This window comes from Zosterops lateralis, assembly GCF_965231275.1.
Source record: "Zosterops lateralis genome assembly, chromosome: 8".
Taxonomy (NCBI): Eukaryota; Metazoa; Chordata; class Aves; order Passeriformes; family Zosteropidae; genus Zosterops; species Zosterops lateralis.
In genome coordinates this window covers 15,443,915-15,465,461 of record NC_139768.1, presented here as the reverse complement: position 1 = coordinate 15,465,461, position 21,547 = coordinate 15,443,915, and the positions used below count along the sequence as shown (strand labels likewise).

Below are 21,547 nucleotides of genomic sequence, written 5' to 3'. Positions count from 1 at the left end.
AAGGGATGTGGTGTCCCCCCTGACCTCCTCCCTCAGCGCGGAGCATCCCGGGGGCACGCGGGCGAAACTGAGGCACAGTCAGAGGAGGGGGGGTGTCGCGTCCCCCGGCTTCGCTCACTCCGGTGATGCGAGCCGGTGTCCCCCCGTGTCCCCCTTCCCGGGGGGCATCGCCTCCAGCCCGGGCCGGCCGTAACCCCCCGGCGGGGGCCCGGCGCCGCCAGCGCGAACCCGACACCGCGGCGGTTTCAGGTGATGCGCGGCGGCCGCGGCGACTGCGGGGGGGCGGCGGGCGGGCGGCGGGGGCGGGCGTGGGGGGGGCGCCCGGGGGCGGCTCCCCGCGACAGCGCCGGGGTGAGGGGCTGGGGGGGCACGGCCGGCGTGGGGACGCGCACCCACATGCACACGCACCCCATGCACCCGCACGTCCACGGCATGCGCGCTGCTGCCCTCGCGCGCGCTCACAGACGCCCCCGGAGCGCCGCCCACGCGGGGACGCGGCCCCGCTCACACGCGCGTGTCCCGGCGCGCACCGCCCCCCGCGCGCCCCGGCGCAACACCCGCGACACGCGTGGGCGCCAACGCGGCGCGTGCGGGCGCGGCGCTACGGACACGCGGGCATCGGGACCCCGGGGACACGCGGGGACGCGCGGCGACGCGCACGTGAACACCCACGTGCGAACGCAGGCACGCGAGCACACCCGAGCGAGCACACGCGCGCGGTCACGGGCGGGCGGGCACGCCCACAGGAGCGCGGGAGGGCCACGGGCGCCGCGTGTGGCTCCGCACGTACCGCTCCCCCCGCCGCCGGCCCCGGTCACGCGTGGTCCCCGCCGCCCCCCGCGCCGCCCTCCCCGCCCCGCCCCGCCCCGCCCGGCGCGGAGCCGCCCACCCGTGACGAGGCAGCGCGTCAGCGCGCGCGGGGGCGGGAGTGGGGCGGCGGCGGCGACGGCGGCGCGGGCGCGGCGAGCGCTGTCCCGGGAGCCGTGAGTGCGGGGGTGCCCCGGGTCCCTGTGCAGGGGGGTCACGCGTGGCGGGAGGGATGCTCGGCGCGGGAAGGGAGGGAGCAGAACCCCGCTTCTCGCGGGGAAGGGCGGGTGTGGGAATGGAGCCGTGCCCGGGTGTGTCGGTGCCTTGCCGGGCGTGTCGGTGCCTTGGCGGGAGGGACATTCCTCCTTGCAGCGCCCTTCCTCACCCCGCCCGCCCGAGGCTAACAGCAGCTCTGGCCCCCAAGTGGTGTGTCCCTGTCCCCTCCTCTGTGACCGGGGCGCCCTGCTGAGGTGGGGGTTTCCTGACTTCTGGTGGCCGGTGTAAGCGAGGTGGCGGGCTTCTCTTTGCCCCTTTGCAAGGTGTAGTCCCGTTGTGGGTCACACTATCCACAAACTGCGTCATGTGCTGGGTGGGCTCAGGGGTCGCTACTGATCTCCTTTACAAAGGGGCTTCCTGTTCACCCCTTGTCCCCCCAGGCTGGGGCAGCACCACAGCTGCTGCAGCAGGGATGTGGGGGGGCACACAGGCACCACATCCCGTATAACCCTTTCATCCCCTGCCCTGCCAGAAGATGCCGCCGTCCTTGCCTGCCACCATCAACATCCGGGAGCCCCGCTGGGACCAGAGCACCTTCCAGGGCCGGGCCAAGCACTTCTTTATGGTGACTGACCCCCGAAACCTGCTGCTCTCAGGGGCTACCCTGGAAGAAGCCCGACGGGTGGTGGAGGACTACAGGTACCCACTGGGAGGATGGATGTACTCTCAGCACTGCTCCCAAGCAGGAGCCTTTCCCAGGAGTGGGAATAGAAGTGATACTGGCCTCTCTGGCCAAAGCCCCAAAAACTGCCTGGCTGGTCCTTAAGGCATCTCCCAGCTGCTGCAAATGGTTTGGGGGAGCAGTTAGGCCATGTGTGCTGGCAGAGGGTCTTTCAACAGGTGTTACCCTTACCTGGCAGGGCAGGCACCATACAGCCTGGGCTGACAGAGGACCAGCTTTGGCGGGCAAAGTACATCTATGACTCAGCTTTCCACCCTGACACGGGCGAGAAGATGATCCTTGTGGGACGCATGTCTGCTCAGGTCCCCATGAACATGACCATCACTGGTTGCATGTTGACCTTCTACAGGTACCTGTCCCCTCCTCACCTCAGGACCGAGAGGATGCCTGGAGGATCCTCCTGGCTCTGGGGTGAGGAGGGGACATGTGTCCCATACCCTGCTTGTACTCATGCTGTAGGAGCATGGGTGGCATCCCCCAGTGTCTCCAGCACCCTCCTCTCTCTGGCAGGACCACACCGGCTGTGCTGTTCTGGCAGTGGGTCAACCAGTCCTTCAATGCCGTTGTCAACTACACCAACCGCAGTGGGGATGCACCCATCACCCCCAGGTAGGCATCTCTCTAACCAGGTTCACGAGACACCCCAAAACACTGGGTGGTGCCTTGAATAGCAGGGAGCTGTGAGATGAGACAGTGGAGACCTGGTGAAGGCAGAGATAGACACCATTTGGGCTGTCAGTGTTAGTGGTAGAGCTGAGAGAGGGACCCAGGTATCCTGGTGCTCTTGAAGGGTGAGCTGTTCCTTTCTTTGGAGGAGCAACTGAGATAGGGAGAGCCTGGCTTACTGGTGTCAATTCTGCTTTTTCAGCCAGCTGGGGACAGCTTATGTGAGCGCAACCACGGGAGCAGTTGTCACAGCACTGGGGCTCAAATCCCTCACCAAGGTAAGGTGGCCCTTGGCCATCGCAACTAGGGAACGTGGACCCTCCCCATGGGATTGCTCTGAGCTGATCAGGGGATTCACCTGGAGTGGGGGAGAAAATGAAGAAAAGGGGTTTGCCATACAAGGCAACTTGCCTCCCCAGTGATCGCCTTGCAGATGGCCTGTCCCTCCAGCCTTGCTCTGGATGTATCTCCAGGCTTCTTTCACCCCTCAGCCTCTGTCCAGGCCTGGCAGGGGACATGAGAGCCCCCAGACCCTTTTGTCTGTGCAGCTTTTACTAGCTGAGAGTTTCAGGGGAGGAGCAAATGTTTTTCCCCCAGTGAGGCTGGGACACCCCAGGGTCTTGCAGAAAGACAGAAGCAGACCCAGGGGCATCCAGGTCTATCCCCACACCCTCTTCATGACATTCTCCTGCTTTTCTCCCCAGCACTTGCCAGCCCTCATTGGCCGGTACGTGCCTTTTGCAGCCGTGGCAGCTGCCAACTGCATCAACATCCCGCTGATGAGGCAGAGGTGAGCCCCTGGGGTGGGACAGGCTTCCCTCAGGGTTTGTAGGTATTGGTGGGGAATGCAGGGACTTTCTTGCTGATCCTTAGTGTGGGGGGTTGGCTTGAGGGTACAAGCACCTTATTGCAACCCAGGGAGTTATTGGTCCCTGTACAGCCCTGTTGAGGACTACTGCCAAATGTGAATGTGAGTCCAGCTGAGACCCCCTCTGATTTATTGTGCAGCCAGTGGATGGGGTACAGGAGGATGCCAACCTCCCTTGGAGACATGTCCCTGTCCTGTGTCCTGATCCCCTCGCTGTTGTGCCCTGTGGCCCCCTCATGCCCTCTGTTCCTGCAGAGAGCTCAAGGTGGGGATCCCTGTCACGGATGAGAATGGGAACCGCCTGGGTGAATCCACAGCAGCAGCCCAGAAGGCCATTTTCCAGGTGGTGGTGTCTCGCATTGGCATGGCAGCACCGGCCATGGGTGAGTGTCCCCTCCTCCACCTGTGTTGGGAGATTGCAGCTGATCCCTGGCAGCGTGGGATGGGGTCCCACTGCTGGCAGGGGGCTGTGAGCACTGGGAGCTCATCTCCTTCCTTCCTGCCACAGCCATCCCGCCAGTGATCATGAACATGCTGGAGAAGAGAGCTTTCCTGAAGGTACCAGTGAACCTGGGATGGGGTGGGTGGGCGTAGAGACACCCACCAAGCTTGGCACATTGTTGACACCCCTCAGGGCTGGCACCCTGTTGGGGAATAGATGTCTTCCCACCCTGTGTCCACCACACTGACACACATCCTCTCCCTGTCCCTGGCAGCGGTACCCGTACCTGAATGCTCCCCTGCAGGTCGGCCTGGTGGGACTCTGGTAAGTCCTCCTCCACCTTTGGGTATTGCTGCCATGGGCACAGACCAAGCCCACATGTATGGGACAGTGCTGCTGGGAGGCTTGCTTGGCAGTGTGGGGGGAGACCTGCCCCAGAGTTTCTTGGGGGGTTGCCAGAGCTTGGCCAGGCTAGTGGCACCCTAGGTAGATGAGATGGAATATGCGATTCTGGGGCCAGGAGTTTTGCTTCATCTTGGTGTCTCTCAAGCCTGCCACGGGCTCCTGCTCAGCATTGCTGTTCCCCCACATCATCAGGGGACAGACTTTGCCTGCCCCACCCTCAGTAGCCAAATGTAGGGCCTGGAGCTTGGAGAGGCCATCTCTCTAGCTTTTTCCTGGCTCAACACCCAGCACAGTTCTGGGCTGCCTTATTGCTGCTCTGTGTTCAGGCCATGGGTGGGTGTGGGTGATTTATGCAGCCCAGCTTCACCTTTCCATGTCTTTCCCTTGCAGTTTGGTGTTCGCCACCCCTTTGTGCTGCGCACTCTTCCCACAGAAAAGGTACAGACGGGCACTTCGCCTGCACATGTGGCTCCTGTGTGGGATGGAGCTGCTCTCTGATTCTTAAGAGATTCTTCTGCTTCTTTAAGCAGTCAGGGGCTTAAACCTGTGCACGCACATCTCTGTGCACAGGCAGCAGTGCAGACCCAAGGGTCTCTGCTGGGCCACAGGGACAGCATCCCCATGGAGTGCAGCAGGTCATTTCTGACCTGTGGCCCCTGGTGGATATACCCTCTCCATCCTCTCTATCCATATTTCCTCTACAGCTCAATGCCTGTGAGGAGCCTGGAGCCTGAAGTCCAAGATCAGATCCGGAAGAAAGATCCATGGCTGGAAACAGTCTACTTCAACAAAGGGCTCTGAATGGGTTCCTGGGGTGGCCGAGATGGGCCCCACGGAGCTGCCGGGCCAGCGCACTGCTGACCTTCACCCTTTGGATCCCCTTGGGGCTGCTGCTGCTTTCCCTTGGCTGTTGCGTGTCCATAGGTCCCAGGTGCTCAGCCCTGCTTCCCGGGGTGCCTACAGCCATGCAGCACCACACCAAACCCGGTCCCCTTGCCCGGCTCAGCCCTGCTCTGGGGACCTCCTGGCTGGCACCCTGGTGCAGTCCTTTCTGAGTGTGCCTGTAGCTCTGTGCAGTGCACAGGGAAGTGCAGGCTGCAACACCAGGGACCTTGTGAGCTGTGGTGGAAGAAAAAAAAAGTGGGATGAGGCAGAAAAGGTGCTCCCCGGCTTTAGGAGGCAGCAGAGAATCAGCAATTGAAGGCAGAATACCTCTGCAGGCACCCTAGGGTGCCCAGTGGTTCAACAGCTGGTGCCTGGGGATGGCAGAGCAGCTTTTGGAGAAGAAAACTCCCCATATCCAAAATAGCTGGGGGTGAGTGATCAATTGCACGTAGTGGCTTGAACTCAGAGTGGAGGGCTCTCCCAGCCCAGGCGTGTGCTCCCAGCTCACCTTCTGCTCTCCTTCGGGCTGCTCTGGGGATTTAATCTGGCTTTCTGCTGCTTCCATCCCCAGAGCAAATGGCACATTTTAATCCCAGTAGAATCTTGGTTTTTATTCTCATTTTAATGCCATCTGTGTTCAGGGCTGGGCTTCCCCCGAGGGGTTACTCTACCCCCTCCTGGAGTGCTTGCTTTCAGGTGGACCTTCTCAAATAGCTTTAAGTGCACTGTGGTTTCCTTTAGATATTTTTGAAATACATATAATGTACCTATATATACCAAATAATAAAGGCATATTGTTTATACAAAACCAACAGCAAAAAGAAGTGTGCTGCTGACTAGTTTGTAAATGGTGGAAAGGGACTGCTGTTGGGGTGAAGATGGGAGCAGGAGGGGCAGGCTGGCTTTTGAGATGCCTCTGCACCCCCTGGGGTTGGGTTCTGCTCCCTGCTTTCCAGCCCACTGCCTTTGCAGCAGCTCTGGCTGGCCTGGCGTGTGTTTAAGCTTATCCAGCTGTCAGGAGGGCTTTTTTTAGTACAGTCGGCTTTGGACCTCTCCGCTGTGCAGAGAGCTTTGCTAAGCTGCTGCCCTGGATGCTGCTGGTTTGGAGAGGCCAGAGCGTCACCCTGGCTCTGCCCACACTCACACCCCCTCTTGCAGCCCGCTCACAGGACAGTCCCGGCCCTGCTCCTGTGCCTTCCCTGCAGGACTATTTTTATCCCACTTTCTATGAACAACTATCAGAGAGCACACTGGAGAGCACATCGTGGCTGTCACAGGACCCTGGCAAGCCTGCAGGCAGCAGCTGCCTCCCCCTCAGCTTTCTGTCCGACCAAGGCAGTCAGACAGAGCGATGGGTGTCCATTCAGGGAGAGGAGGGATGGAGGCAACCATGCTCTGCAGTGCCCCATGCTGAAGGACAGAGGAGTGAGACCACTGCAAAGGCCAAGATGGGCAGATGCAGCAATGATGAGATCAGGGCCAGGCAGCCCAAAGCCACCCTGTGCCACAGCTTCCACAGCTGGCAGGAGCTGGCAGAGGCCAGGCTGGAGCTGCTCCCCTCAAGGGGTAGCCAGAACACCTGCACCCAGCACACGCCCAGGGTGGGAAAGGGAGTGGATTGGGACTGGCACATCAGGGATCTGTCCCCCTCCTTCTCCTGGCCCCAGAATATTGCAAATATCTCCCCTGAGCCAGCCATTGGCGGTTTATAAATAATGCAGCCCCTCGCCGTGCAATAAGGGCTTGTCAGTAGCTATTCTGCTCTCATAAATTAAAGATGAAAAGGTACAAGGCTCTTGCCAGAAAAATGAAGACAAATTTTTAATAGCTTGCCAAGACACAGGGAGATGGAGCGCTCAGGAAAAATGAATTACGTTTTTATTATGTGTTTTATTGTGGTGTAATTGAACGGGATTATCTGAGAATACAATATATTTCCAGAGCAGTGTAAAGAAAACAAAAATAATGATGACACCTTCCTCCTCCCACACACACCATCCAGCTTTGCAGGGACACCCCCCTTGTGTGTGCTGGCTGGGAGCTGCCCTGAGCTGCTGGTGGCCACCCGAGGCAGAGATGGAAATGGGAGGGACATGGGACCAGAGACAGAGCTGCTTGGGGTGGCTGGGTCCGGCTGAATGAGTCTGGCTGGGCCGAGTCGGGGGTCCCTTCAAGAGCCCCCCCAAGAGCTGTGAGGCTGGGATACGGGGCAGTGTGGTGTGGCAGTACTCAGCCACACAGAGCCACTGAGTGTCTTTCATCTGTCACCTGCTTTCATTCCACCCCTGAGATCCCCCTTGGTCTGTCCCACACCTGCACAAGCTGGCACCACTAGGCAGAAACGTGGAAAACTCAGTTCTGGAGTGTTTGAGGTCTGGGGTGCTGCCCTGGAAACCAGCTGTCTCTGTTCTCTCTTGGAGCTGGCAGCAGTGCAGTGAGCCCAGACTCAGCCACTTCACTGGGCTGGGGGGAACCTGTTCCCGTGGATTCCCCTGACTGAGGGAGAGAAAACTCACTCGGCCAGTGAGTTTTGGGGGGTAGACAAGCCCAAAAGGGACACTGCTGCCTCTGCAGTGGAGCCCAGGATGCAGCAGTGGATGCGGGAGAGCAAGGATGCTCAGTCCCTTCCCGAGCTGGCTCATCACAGAGGTCAAGGGCCAGTCCCAGAAAGACAACAGCTGGATGTCCCCAGGGGTGCTGGGCGGCGCTGGGCTGGGGACATCGATTGGCCCCTGGCATTTTTAATGAGCTGCCCGACCACACGCTTTAACCTTGCCCATAATGAGGGCGAGCAGCAGCAATTCCTACTCCTCAGCCGGCTCCCCCAGCCTTAATGAGCTAATCAATACTTGTTCTCAGCTTAATTTCCAGCTAATTGCTCTTTAATGACGCCTGGAAATGGGCAGCCTCTTGCAAGGGGGAGCGGGCAGGCTGCCCCTCCCCAGTGCCCGTCCCCGGTGGCAGGGGGTGGCAGGGGGTGCCGGGGTGCTGGCAGCGGGTCACCTTCCCTGGCTGTGTCCCAGCCCTGCTGGCTCTTCTGGAGGCTGGGGAAGGGAGGGCGGCACAGGCGACAGCGGGCGCGGTGCCACTGAGCTGGCAGCACCCTCTGGAGCACCCACCCCGTCCAGGGGGGGCCATGCAGTCCCGAGCACCCGGGCAAGCCCAACAGAGCATCCCGCCGTGACAGGAGGGTGTGCCCGAGCCCCTCAGGACGCTACACCGCGGTGAGCGCTCCCAGGCTCGGCCCATAGTGAGGCTTTTGGAGCGCAGGAAGATCAGGGTGGTGGGCTGAGGTGCCCATGCATTACTCCAGGATCTGCAGCCTCAGGTACAGGGTCAGTGTCACCGCAAGGGGCCGGGGACGAGGCCAGCAGTGCCCTGGAGGTGGCAGCAGAGACGCCGCAGCCGCGGGCCCGCACCGCCAGCCCCGCACCGGGACAGCCCCGCGGGCCGGGCGGGGACACCGGGGCTCCGGGTCCCTGTGGGGGGAGCCGGGCGGGTCACGGGCCGCTGGAACCCGCTCTCACCCGGCACCGGAGTGTCAAAGTTGGCACTTTGTTCCTGCCAGTGCGGGGACATGCCGGGAATGCAGCCCCCGCCGTCTTTTCGGTTCCTTTCCCCGGGTTATTAGACTTTGTGGTGGGAAATCCTCAGGAAAAGCATGATTCCTGCTGGGATGGAGCTCTTGGCGGGGACCCTGGGCAGGCTGGGCACCGGAGTGTCCCTTTCCATTCGGCCATCGCGCCTCGGGGCCGGCTGACCCTGCGCACAGCTGCAACTGCTTCCCCAAGAATTTGCTGACGGGTTTGTTCTTCAGAGGAATTTGGTCTGGAAAAGCCTGGAGAAACCTGAGCCTGGCTGCTTCCTAGAGCGGGTCTTGCCTGGCACGCAGGCGGGGGGACCTGCCTGCTGCCCATGCCTGGTCCCCACAGTGGAATCCTGGAATGTGGCTGGGACCTCTCGGGCACCACTCAGCCTTGGTGCAGGCTGGCCAAACTGGGCTGTTTCAGGCTGTCAGACAGCAGGAAACAGAGAGTGTATTTGATGTGAAATGGGAGAGATTTGGTTTGTTATCACAAGGAGATCCCCATGGCCCTAGGCAGTGTGCTGGCAGCATTCTCTCCCAAGGATCTCTAGTGACATTTGCTTCTGCTGTGACCTAACCCACATTCCCAACTCCATCAGCCCAGCCCCAATGCTGCTTGCCAGCCCTGCTTGACGTGATGTACATTGAGTCACTTGGCCTAGGACTTTTTTTCCAGAGTGGATTTTTCCCTTGGCCTTGTCTGCCACAAACCCCAGATTGCTGTGGGGTGTCTGGGGGATCAGCCCAAAGCTGTGGAGGGGGCAGTGGGGCCAGGAGCAGCGTGGCACCCCTGATTGGATGTGATATGTTTCATCCTGATGGAAGAGCTCTGGAGGGATGCCAAGGATGTGGGCCTGCCAGGAGCACTCGTGGACTCCTGGCTTCTATGGGACCATCACAAGATGAGAAAACAGTGATGGGGAGCAATCCACCAGGAAGGGAGAAGGAGGCTTTGGAGCTTTAGGCTCAGCCTTCAAAGCCCTGTTCCAGGAGTTTCACTGGGCTCACAAAAAGTGAGGAAAAAGGAAAGAACTAGCATTGGTAGGGAGACAAGAATGTGATTGGTCCAAGTGCCAGGCCATGCAGATCACCCTTTTCCCCACAAAGCTGTCAAACAACATAAGCCACAAACCCCATTTGTAGCCGTGATTGTGCTGATTGACTTCAGGTGTGATTGAGCAGATCTCTGTTAAACACAGGTTAGATCTTCCACCCCTCATTCATAGCTGCTACTGTTTATTAACACATTCAATACTCTCATTAAGCAGGAGGTTTAATTAACTGCCATGTTTGAGCTCCATCTTGTTGAGCTGAGCTAAGCTGCCCTTGGCTATCTGAAGCTGGGTTGTGTTGCTCCACAACTGGAGCTGTTCCTGCTCAGATCTGTGTTTGGATTTCATCTTTGGCCAAGGCTTCTGCCCTGTTAGTGGCTGATGCAGTGATGCTCAGGTGAATTCAGCCACCCTGAGGCCATGATAATCCCATGAAGATAAGACACACCAAGTGTTTGGGCCATGGCACGTGGGAAAAGGAACCATGTGTGGGAAAGGACAGCAGCAATGGGGCCTGTTCCCCCTTGCAAGGGCAAGAGGCACAGCCTGAAACACTGATGGTCCGTTTTCAGCAGTGCCTGGGATTTAAGTGCTGGCTCTGTTTCTGTGCTGGCCAGGGGCTTTGTGGGCAGGGCATGGCATATGGGGCCAGGATTGCTTCACTGTTTTGCCCTCTGTGTGGAGCAGGGGCAGGTGAGGGTGGGTTTGGTGCAGGAATGCCTGAATAAGCAGGCAGTCCTTCATCCCAAAGCGGGAAGGGAAGAAGGAGATAGCAGGGATAGCTCAGGAGGCCCAGCACTCCTCTCTGGGCCACCTACAGTTTGTCTCCTCTCTGCTCAGGCTCTGACCCAGCTCTGGGGCTGCATGTAGGAAAACTTCAGCCCTTCCTGACTTTTTCCCTGCTCCCAGAACAGCTGCAGCCTCAGCTGCTCAGCAACTCGTGGATGCTGGACCTGAAAACTTGTGGCATGTGGGGACTGAACTCAATAGGCTGGACAAGGGGAGCCAGGAGGGAAGGCAGCCCTGAGGCAAGGGGCTGGGGGCCACAGAGGGGGAGTGGGAGGGGAGGCTGAAGGCAGAGCTGGCAGGAAACCCCACTCTGCAGCAGGGGGTTGGAGAGGGGAGTTTGGCCGGCAGAGACAGATTTAAGGGGGCTGAAGCCTGAGCATTTTCCATCGTTAGACATGGCTGGATTCACAACATGACCGAGCAAAAGCCCTGGAACCCGGAACGAATTTGCAAGAGGGTGTTGGAAAACAAAAGCAGATTTTTGCAGCATGGTGAAGGAAACCAGATCCTTAGAGGGGTCCTGATTTGCTTGAGCTTCATGGGGGAACTAAATCCCGCAAATTCCTTGCCTGGAAGGAGTGGACTGTGTGATCCCCCCGGCATGGCATCCGGAGCAAGATGCAAATGCACTGTGCGTGTTTGTGCTGCAAAGGCATGCCAGCTCCCTCACTCCTCAGAGCCGATTCCAGAGGGAAACTGAGGCAGGGAGCAGCAAGGCAGCTTGCTGGGGAGGTCTGGAGCCCCAGCCTTGTGCACCTGGGTTTTGCACTGCTGTGGCATGGAGCAGCCCCACCATTGCTCCCAATAGCTCCACTCCAGCTAAGGGAGCACCGTGGTTTATACCCCCTCCAAGTAACCCTTTAAAACCCCCTTCAAATGTGGTTCCTGGTGTGGGGCGAGTGCAGATATCCCCTGGGAGTTATGCCCCCATTTATTTACAGCAGCTGCTCAACTTTTCAGTCTATGTTTCCCAACCAAATTACAGGTTGAGAGATGCTTTTGACCACTTCCTTAGCCGTGCCCACCTCTCCCATTCACTTGTCCCCAAGGACTGCTGCCAAGCTGGACTGCAAAGAAGGGGACGCCAGTCCCTTCCTGCCCCATGGATGGGGTGGAGCATTAGCCCAGGTCCCGCACACGACTGGGAGTGATTCCAGCGGCGAGGTGCCGGTGCCGGGGAGCCGGAGGGCAGAGCCCCGTGTCCGGGGTGCGGTGCGTGGCGGGACCCCGGCAGGGAAGGGGTGCCAGGCAGCCCTTGTCCCGGTCCAGGGACGGGCCGCGGGCCCGGAGAGGGGCGGGGGGATTCACGTTTCGCTGACATCACGGCGGTGCCGGAGCGGCCGGGGGCCAGCAGCCCTGGGGGCCAGCAGCCCCGCCGCCACGGCCACTGCGCACCCGCGGCCCCGGCACCGGCGCCTCCGGTAAGTGGCGGCTTATGGCGGGGGGGCTCCTGGGGGACCCCAAGGGACTCGTGCCTCTTCCCAGCACTCTTCCAGCACCCCCAGCGCCTGCACCCCAGAGGTGAGGAGCCAGAGACCAACTTTGCAATTCCTCCGTACCCTTTCTCTGGCCCCCCACATCCATCGGGGATGGAGCCTTACTCCGTACAGGCTGGGCTAGGGTGGGCGGGGGGAGGGCTCCGGCTCTGGGACCCTCTGCCCCTTTCCACCCCTGGGGCGCCTGGTGGTCTCTGGTAAATGGGTCAAACCTTCACGGTTTGTTATCCGGAGGGTGCACATGTGTAACCCACTATCCGGGCCACCCCCACCCCAGCTCTGGGCTGTGCTAGCCCCAAGAGTGGACGGTGTAGCTGGGGAGGCTGCAGGTTGCCCTCCGGTGCTGTTCCCAGCGGGAGGGGAGGGGACAGCCTGTCTGCCTAGGTCCCCTCCCTAGCCCCACTCGCTTATGCTGAATCGCCCTGGGGTGGAGCACCATAACTTCACCCCATCTCAGGGAAGGGAAGCCGGGTATAACATGAGGCAGGGAGGGATGTTCGTAAAGGGATTTGGTTTAATGTCACCCTCTCTGGGGACAGGCTCTGAGATGCCACTTTTTCCCCTCGCCCAAGAGAGATGGGAAGCCCAGAGCAGATCAGCTTCCTCTTACCCTGAGCAGGTGATGCAGGCTTGGGGTTTGAGGGCAGGGACCCTGCTGTGCTGGTACAGGCTGACGACTCCGGGTCTGCTGTCAGTCCAGTGGTTGCTCACCTGTGCACTGAGCTCCTCCATGCTCAGCCTCAGTAGCCTGTGTGATGACTGAGGGGGTCACAAAACCTTCTAGAGAGCGGGCATTTTATCCCCTCCTCGAGTAGGTGGTGCCTAAAAAGAGGGGTTACAGCACAGGGAGGGAGAGAGAACAAAAGCCAGGCATGACTCGAACGTCCTCCTGGCTCGGCTGCCTCCAGCACAAAAAGAGCACCTTGTCTCCAGGATCAGCCACTCCATTGTGCTCGTATGGATGGTGAGGGAGGAAAAAAGGGTTGATGACTCTTGCAAAGCAATGGGGAAAGGAAAGGAGTTGAGAGCAACTTTCTGACAGGACACCAGGACAGGGTATGAACGAGCTGAACCATAATGTAGTAGAACAACCTGTCCAGTGCCCTGCCAGCCCTGTGGCTTCCCAGGCTATGCTGGGGTCAGAGGAGGCTGGACTTTGCATACTGGGCTGCCAAGGGAACAAGGATGAAGCCGGCTGGGCTGGGGTCGTCAGCGCTATCTCTCCAGGAGATGTTCAGTGTCTCAAGGCAGGAGCTGGTTGGGAGCTCCAGGGTGCAAAGGCTGTGACTGTAGGGCTGGGGATGAGAGCAACCCCTCCTGCACATCATGCAGTGCTGCTGCTCAGGGCAAGCCAGCCAGGAGACAAAGAAGTGGGAGACACTTCTTCCACCAGTAACACACTTTCTCCCCCCTCACAGGCCAGGATGGCTCCTCAGATCTAGACAGGGAGACCAGAGGAGTGCCAGAAATCCCCATCCAACTGACAGTGGGATTGGGATAGAGGAGCTGCCGTGAGGATGTCTGAAGCCAAGCCCCTCAGCATCTGTTGCCTGGTGTTTTCCTTGCTCTCCTTGCACTGGGCTTTGCTCCAGCTGGGCCAGGCTTTTCCCAGCACCTCTGACTACCTCCAGCGGGGCTGGCAGCGGCTGCTGGAGGAAGGGGAGGGCTGCACTGAGTGCCAGCCAGAGGAGTGCCCGACGCCACGCGGGTGCCTGGCTGGCACAGTGCGGGACGCCTGTGACTGCTGCTGGGAATGTGCCAACCTGGAGGGACAGATCTGTGACCTGGACAACACCAACCACTTCTATGGCAAGTGTGGGGAGCACCTGGAGTGCCGCTTGGATGCCGGGGACTTGCGTCACGGAGAGGTGCCCGAGCCCCAGTGTGCCTGCCTCTCCCAGCTGGCCCTCTGCGGCTCTGATGGCAAAACCTACGCCCAGATCTGCAGGTTCCTGGAGGCTGCCCATGCCCACCCCGATGCCAACCTCACTGTGGCCCATGAAGGTCCCTGCGAATCAGGTAGTGGCCCTGGAGCTGTGGGAAAAGATAAGCAAGGGGGTCTGGCTTAACTGTTTTACCTGGCAGCAAAACCACAGGGACAGGACTGCACTGGGGGCTCCTCCATGCAGTGTCAGGCTCCCACTAGTCCCCCATGCTTCTGCTCTGGGGGAGCCCCTTGCAGATCCAGTGCTTGGAGAAATCTGGGAGCAGCTTTGCCAAGAGGGAGTGGAGTTTATGGGAAGCAACAAATCCTGCTGGAACAGATGGGGAAGTTCCAGGGAATTGTTAGTGAATTCTTGGCGGCAGGGCTGGGTTCACACTGGCTTGTTGCTCCCGAGAAATGTGCCTGCCTCCTGCAAATAGAAACCAGGGTTGGATTGGCTTGTCTGTGTGATTTCCATCTCCCATTTAAAACTCAGATGGGGGCTGAGAGGGGACAGTCTAGCAGGAAGGCCATGCCCCATCCTGCCCAGTCTGGCACAGGTCACCCAGTGCTGTCACCATTGCCTGAGGGGTGTCAAGGTTGACGTTTCCTCTAGATCATCCTGTCCTTGAGTGTTTTCCCAGGTATATTTGGAGGTTGAACTCTGAACTCTGGTTCATGATATAGGCCAGATCCTGGAGCAGGGGTAGGTAAGAAGGGATGTGGAACCTGGAGCTCTTGGTTCCATCCAGGAGATGGGGACCTGCTGACTCCCTTCATTGCTGGCATGAGCCCTGTGTCAGAGCAGAGGCCTCATCTGGCTGGAAGCTCAACTACCTCATCCATCCTCAGCCTCAGGCTGGATGAGTGCCCTTTGGCCTTTCTCCCACAGGAGGAGTGTGCTCTGATGGCTCTGTAACATTGCTGTCGTTGCACTCTTCCTGCTGTGTGTGTCGCTTGAGCATCATTGCACAGGCGGGAAAACTGAGGCCAGCAGGGATGGCAACCCTCCATGGACTGGGGGGGCTGGGGAGGGAGCTCCCAGTCCCAGCTGACAGGAGGGACCATGTCCTTGGGAAAAGTGAGGGTCTACCATAGGAGGGAGAGGAAACAGACATGGGAAGGGTCCCAGCATCTCTATGTGAACCAAATGCTGCTGCTCCAGAGACCAGCCCAAGAGAGCCCATGGGACCTGCCAAGGGTGGGACCTCTTCTGAGCCCACCCTGCTCTCCTCTACCCCTCTCTCCAGAACCTCAGATCACCTCTCCTCCCTATGACACATGGAATGTGACTGGGCAGGATGTCATCTTCGGCTGCGAAGTTTTTGCCTACCCTATGGCATCCATTGAGTGGAGGAAGGATGGCACAGAGATGCTGCTGCCTGGAGATGACCCCCACATCTCTGTCCAGGTGAGCAGTGTGCCGAGGGCATTGAAGATGACCCCAGGGTGACCCAGCACTTTTCAGAGCTCATGGACAACGAGACCGGAGAGTGGTCATACCCTGGGAATGGCCAAGCCTGGCTGCCCGGGAATGAGAAGGGGTGACTGGAGGCTGTACAATGTGGGGACTGACTCAGACAGGGCTGGTATCTTGGTAGGAGCCATCCGCATATCTCTCTTCTGTGATTTCCTCTAGTAATTTTTGAATTTATTCATAGAGTCCTGCAGCAGGGGGTTTCCCACTTGCCTGCCTTTAGTTTGCTATGTTCACTTGCAGTCCTGCTGGCAGGGCTGGGAAGAGGACCTTCAAGTGCCTTACAGCCTGGGTTGTCCTCTGGTCCTACCAGCACACTCAGGCAGTTCCTGCCCTTTTTTCCCATCAGCAGGTCTCTCCCAGAGCTGGCAGGCCCAGGGGTCAGCATCCTGCCTGCTGCCAGCCCCAAATATAGCACCCAGCTGGGCATACCTAGCTATTAAGAGGGTGTGGGCAGAGGCAAAGGGCCCACACACCCCAGCCAGGCACCAGTGGGGAAGAAACTGTGGTGGAATGGATGAAGGGAGCCAGAGGAGCAGGTGTAACCTGGCACTGTGGCCCCCTTCCATCTTTCTGTCCTTCAAGCCTCCCCACAGCTTGTTGCAGGGTCTGACTGAGAATCTTCACCCCAAGCAGGACTACCCTGCCTGGTTGGAGGAAACTACTGTCCTCCACCCCAGGCCACCGCACCATAATAGCAGCCTGCAAACACAGCTGCAGCCCAGCTGGGTCAGGAAAAGCTTATTTATTCTTGAGGATAAACAGAAAATAGCATGGTTGCTGCCAGAGCAATCCTGGGACTTCATTGTCTGCTGAAACAGGGGACCCGGGGCTCTGTGGCACAGACTTCCCCTTGCTTCTGCTACAAGTACTGACAGAAATCCCCCCATTTTGCAGTTCAGAGGTGGCCCCCAGAAATATGAAGTGACAGGCTGGCTGCAGATCCAGGGTGTGCGGGTGACGGATGAGGGCACGTACCGCTGCTTCGCCAGGAACAGGGTCGGGGAGGTGGTGGCCTTGGCCAGCCTGACCGTCTTCACACCAGGTGAGCACCATGTCCTTATCCCCATGCTCTCATGGGGACACGGGAAGGGATGTTTGGGCACAGTGCACCAGTATGGCAGGAGCTGCTGGAGCTTAGAGCTGTGCTGGGGATGCACCAGAGAGCTGCTGTGCATGGTTTGGCTTTGGTCCTGGTGGGGAAGGGGACAGGCACAGCAGGCTGGCAATGTCACATTGTCCCCATGCTGCCATTTCAGACCAACTCAACCTGACAGACTTCTCCCTGCTGAAGCCCCGCATGACACCTGAGGACTACGGAGAGAGTGAGGAGGACTACTACTAGTCCAGAGATGGCATGTCCAGCTGCAGAGATCACCTTGCCCACAGCAACCCTTCCCTGCGGCTTGGGGACCTTTCTGGAGCAAACACCCTCCAGCCCAAAACTTCTCTGAACTATCCTGGCACAGGAGATTTTTGGGGGGGACAGGGTGAGACATCCTTTTGAGGTGCTGGGGATGGGATGCTGGCTGGTTGGCAAGGGCTGGGACCAAGGGCAGCTCTGCCTGGAGCAGGGTGGATCTGTCCTCTGGCACTGAGTGGAGACACAGTGGCAAATAGGACACTGTGGGGGCAGCTGTGCTGTGTGTGATGAGAGCTTGGTGCTGGGGATAGAGACAACCCCCTTTGGGAGAGTGAGGCCAGGGCAGGAGCATTATGTCCTGTGTGAATAATTTTTGGGGAAGCTGGAGAGGAGAGCTCCTGACTGTGATGACCAGTGTGTCATGCCCCTGTCTGCTTTGTATCCTGCAAGAACAGAGACATCCCAGCTTCTCCCCAGAACCTGAGGGTACCTGCTGCCAAAACACCCTTCTCTTCTGTTTTGTTTTTAACCAGAAAAGTAGTGATTTGAGGAAACCAGTCACTTGTGGCTTTCAGTGCTTTCGTGTCTCCAGCTGAACCACCCTTGTGGTCAGAAACACTTTGGCCTTTTTTTCACTGACTTCATGTTTTCCCTTCCATGCCTTTGACTGACTTCATGCTTTGTCATTTCAGTTAATGTTATTTAAAATATACATGTAGGTCAAAACCAAGGCCAGCTGACTGTCCTGCATCCACAAGGATGATTATGGAGGTGGGGAAGGGTGAAAACACTGTGGATGCTACCTTGTCCATTGTGGGGTGCTTGACTTGAGGAGCCATCCTGCCCATCCCAGTGCTCACAGCTGGTGCTGGTGTGGGTCCTGCCCTTCCCACCCCACCTGGGAATGGGGGTGCCCAGCAGACATCTCCTGCAGTGGTGATGCATTGACTCAAATCACTGTACTTCCATGTGTTTGGATCCCATCCCTCTGCTGCCCATTTTCATCTTGGGGTCCTAAGTTCTGTGACACTAGGGTCTCCACCCAGATGAGCACAGCCCTGTCAAGTGTGGAGCAGCTCTGTGCCTAGCTGGTGAAGTAAAGGGATGCTCCAATTTCCACTGGAAACATTATATTTAAAAAAAAAAAATCCCACCTACCTCCTAGAGCTGGTGATTTAGAGTAAACTTTCATTTGGGGGGAGCACAGGAGGAAAGCTCAGAGCTGCCTTGTGCTGCTCACTGCCCAGAGAGGGCTGGCAAGACCCTTCCTATGGGCATTCTGGGGCTGAGCTCACATTCAAGGGGTGCTTTACCCCGAGCAGCAGCATTTACAGGTTTTCTGTGCTCAAAACTTCTATATGGACCAAACCACTCCCAGTTACTCAGTCTCAGCTCCAGGGAGGTCCAGAGCTGCAGCAAGAAGTTTCCTGTGAGGAAGGACTTGGCCAGAACCCAGGCAGGAGCAGGCAGGATGCAATAAGGCTGGTGGTTTGGGTCCCGTGCTACTCTCCTTCACATGTTTTTTCTTTTCTTTTCTTCCTTTTTCTCTTGAGAGCTGGCTCAGATGACACAATTACGGCACTGAAACCTGAACAAGCAAATAAAAGGGATTTGTCTGGAATTGGCAGCAGAGCAAAATTCCTGCAGACGGTGAGGCTGGGCCAGTTCTGGCCCCCTGCACCACAGCTTGATGGGGCACTGCTGCTCTGCCTGCTGGAATGCCTACTCCTTCTGGCAGAAAACCCCTTCTCAGCCAGAGAAATGCAAAAGCCATTGGTGCCCCAGCTTCTCCTTCCATCTAACAGCATAACAGAATCCTCTTGGGCTGTGCCAGCAGGGTGTTCAGGAGGTACCAGGGACAGAAGTGTGCTTGGCTTTCATTTTGCTTTTTTTGGGTGTAAAACGTGCTTTCAGAGAAGCTGGGCCTTTTTTTATCCAACCTGATCCTCTTCCTGTTTTGCACAAAAACAAGCTGGTGGAACTAGGCCACACTCAGGCTGAGGCTGCCACGGGGAAATCCGAGAGTGTCCCAGAGCTTCAGCAGTCAGGAGCTGCTTGCTGGGTTCCCTGCTGGTGCCCGGGGCTGGCCCCCAGCCAGGGCTGCCATGCCAACCCTCCTCAGGGCCAGGCTTGCCCTGCCTGTGTTGGCACAAATCCAGGTCATGCCGGGGTGTGGATGTGGCTTTGGTGTGGCTGGAGAGTGTCGGATGGGTCACACACTCCATCCCTGGCTCTCCATGTGTTCTGCAGGACAATGCTCTGCCTGGGCAACTGCATTTTGGTCTCAATCCTTGCCCCCCTCTGCCTTCATACTCTGGAGGGAGCTGGCAGGGGATGCTGGTGGTTCCTGCCTGGCAGGAAGAGCAGTGGGGATGTGATGACTGAGAGAGGGGGGAACTTGAGCAAAAGCTCTTGGCCAAAATTAACCAAACTAAGGGCTGTGTGTCCCAGACTCCTTGTATCCCTCTGTGGGAGAGGGCTGCCTGACTGGCAGGCTGGAGCTCAGCCCATAGTTGAGCTCCACTCCCTTCAAGGTGAAAGGCAGCAGAGTGGCTCCAGGGGCACAGAGAGGGCTGGTGTCTCCTCATCCCAGGTCCCAGTCTTGCCATTTCCAGTCACTTAAAAATTAAAGAAGCCAATATTGCTGCACGGCTGGAATCGGTCACTGCCACAGACTTTAATTGAGGTTATTTGTTGGCTCTGAAAACATTTGGTCACCTCTGCTGCTGGCTGCTCAGATGTTTCCTGCAGCCCATGCCCCAAGGAGGGGGGCACCCCAGGCTCTGCAGATCCTGTTCTCAGCTCCAGGCACCTAGAGGGTCCCAGGGACCTGACCAAACCTGGTGTTGGTGTGGGTTCAGAGGGTCTGCCCCAACAGCAGGCAGCACCAAATTCCTTTGCTGGCCAATCTTTGGTGCAGTTGTTTTCTGGGGGCAGAGGGGGCTGAACAGCTCCTGCCAGCCCAGCTGACTCACTCAGGGCACCTGATCAGGTGAGCCCAGAGGTCAGGCTGATGTCAGGGACGGGGAGAACTGGACTTGGAAGTGTTGACGTGGCCACTGGCCCAGGCACAGCACCGACACCTCCTGGCCACTGGGGATGAGCAGGGTGTGAGCACCTCCCAGGGCACCAGAGGTCACTGCGAGCCTGGGTACAAAGAAAGGGCGGCTTGTCCTGCCAGGACCTGAAAGACCCTGGAGATGCCCCCCCTGACCAGCTGCCAAGCACAGGGTTTTGCGGTCTGCAGGGAAAACCCACCAAGTCTGGCAGGTAAATACACTCCTGTAACAAAAACATGCTGTCCCTGTCCTTTCCTGCCCTTGGGGTTGCTGGGACCTGTCCCTGTCTGGGCCTGGGCAGGAGCCACACAGAACCATAGAATAGTTTGAACTGGAAGGGACCTTAGAGGTCATTCAGTTCCAACACCCCTACCATGGGCAGGGACAACTTCCACCAGATCAGGTTGCTCAGGACCCCACCCAGCCTGAACACTTTTGGGGCTGGGGAGTCCACAACTCCTCTAGGCAACCTATGCTGGTTCCTTACCACCCTCACAAAAAATAATTTCTTTCTAATATTGGATCTAAACTTACTCTCAGTTTAAAGCCATTCACCCTTTTTCTATCACTACATGCCCTTTTCAAAAGTCCTTCTCCAGCTCTCTTGTAGACCCTTTTGGTTCTGGAAGGTGCTTTAAGATGTTCCTGGAGCCTTGTCTTCTTCAGCCTACTCTTCTTCAGGCCCATTTCTCTCAGCCTGTCTCCAGCCCTCTGAGCATCTTCATGGCCCACCTCAGGACCTGCCCCAACAGGTCCATATTCATCTTATGCTGGTAGCCCCAGAGCAGCACCCAGGTAGGGTCTCAAAAGCAGAGTAGAGGGACAGAATTACCTCCCTCAACCTGCCGGCCGTGCTTCTTGTGGTGCACCCGCGCCTCCATCCCCGAGTGCAGGTTCGGGCCAGGGCGGTGATTAGCCGTGAAACAGTGCCATCTCCTGGCAGCGCCACCGGCCACGGGGACCTGCCACTGCGCCGGGCAGCCTGGACAGCCTCTGGGCCCCCGGGCACCCCTGGGGCACCCTGACCCGCAAATCCATCCATGCCTGCTCCGTGCCCTTTCCCTGCCCCTGGCAGAACCTCTGCCTTGCTGGGATGAGTAATCACAAGGGATGTGAGTATGAACTGCCTCTAGGGATGATCACCAGAGCATCCTCTTGATGCTGGGTTTGGATGGCTGCTGCTGACAGAGCTGGGATGAGGCAGAGCCTGGAGATGTTCAGCTGCAATCCTTAGGTATCTACATTGAACTAGGGCTGAAAAAGCGTGAACACCTCTCATGGCCACCCTGACAGTCCCCCCATGCCATGGGCATCTCCCATGGGAGTTCAATGGCTTCTGGCAGAGGCTCATTGAGCCTGAACTGATCACTGGTCATGCCTGGGTGGAAGCAGCACTGTAACCTCATTCTGCAAATGGGTAAACTGAGGCACAAAGAAACTACACATGGAGAACTTAACCAGAGATAGAGAGACCTTCAGGGCAGAGCAACCAGCCATCCCCAGGACTTCTGTCCCCAACCTCTCCCCACCCCTATTGGGGTGGCATTTTTCCCCCTGTCTTCTGCATGGCATCTCTTCACCCTGCTGTAGTGGCTCAGAGAGAAAATAAAATAGCAAGACAGCTTCCCTGCCTCCACCCAGCACTTATACTGCCTGATAAACAAAATGGAAATAAATCCTCCTGCGTTTGCAGCAAATAGGTCTCCATGGGGGGTTGCTTTCAATAATTCAAATGCTGTTGCAGAGCAGAGCCCACGCCAATGGGTTTTA

General features: G+C 58.0%; 2 protein-coding genes across 3 annotated transcripts; both read left to right on the top strand.

Moving 5' to 3' along the window:
• Nucleotides 1–229: 229 nt before the first annotated feature.
• On the top strand, nt 230–5,838 carry SFXN3 (sideroflexin 3). 2 transcript variants are annotated; one of them, XM_083866852.1, is made up of 11 exons: nt 230–249; nt 1,556–1,722; nt 1,944–2,114; nt 2,276–2,374; nt 2,634–2,709; nt 3,136–3,221; nt 3,555–3,682; nt 3,808–3,857; nt 4,016–4,065; nt 4,537–4,584; nt 4,851–5,838. In XM_083866852.1, exons 2-11 carry the CDS (start codon nt 1,559–1,561, stop codon nt 4,945–4,947), a joined length of 969 nt encoding a protein of 322 aa, XP_083722978.1. In that variant the 5' UTR covers nt 230–249; nt 1,556–1,558; the 3' UTR covers nt 4,948–5,838. The 2 variants fall into 2 exon arrangements, with proteins under 2 accessions (XP_083722978.1, XP_083722977.1); XM_083866851.1 differs by lacking the exon at nt 230–249 and adding an exon at nt 946–983.
• Nucleotides 5,839–13,471: 7,633 nt separating this feature from the next.
• Nucleotides 13,472–17,388, top strand: KAZALD1 (Kazal type serine peptidase inhibitor domain 1; the record flags this gene model as incomplete). Its single annotated transcript, XM_083866679.1, has 4 exons — nt 13,472–13,973; nt 15,129–15,289; nt 16,253–16,400; nt 16,615–17,388. 4 exons carry the CDS (start codon nt 13,472–13,474, stop codon nt 16,698–16,700), a joined length of 897 nt encoding a protein of 298 aa, XP_083722805.1. The 3' UTR covers nt 16,701–17,388.
• Between the last annotated feature and the right edge of the window lie 4,159 nt (nt 17,389–21,547).

Bases quoted from the DNA above. Each gene is read 5' to 3' on its own strand.
- SFXN3 (XM_083866852.1), top strand. From the start codon at position 1,559: ATGCCGCCGTCCTTGCCTGCCACCATCAACATCCGGGAGCCCCGCTGG. The intron at 2,115-2,275 runs GTACCTGTCCCC...TCTCTCTGGCAG, and splicing joins TGCATGTTGACCTTCTACAG to GACCACACCGGCTGTGCTGT. The intron at 3,858-4,015 runs GTACCAGTGAAC...TGTCCCTGGCAG, and splicing joins AGAAGAGAGCTTTCCTGAAG to CGGTACCCGTACCTGAATGC.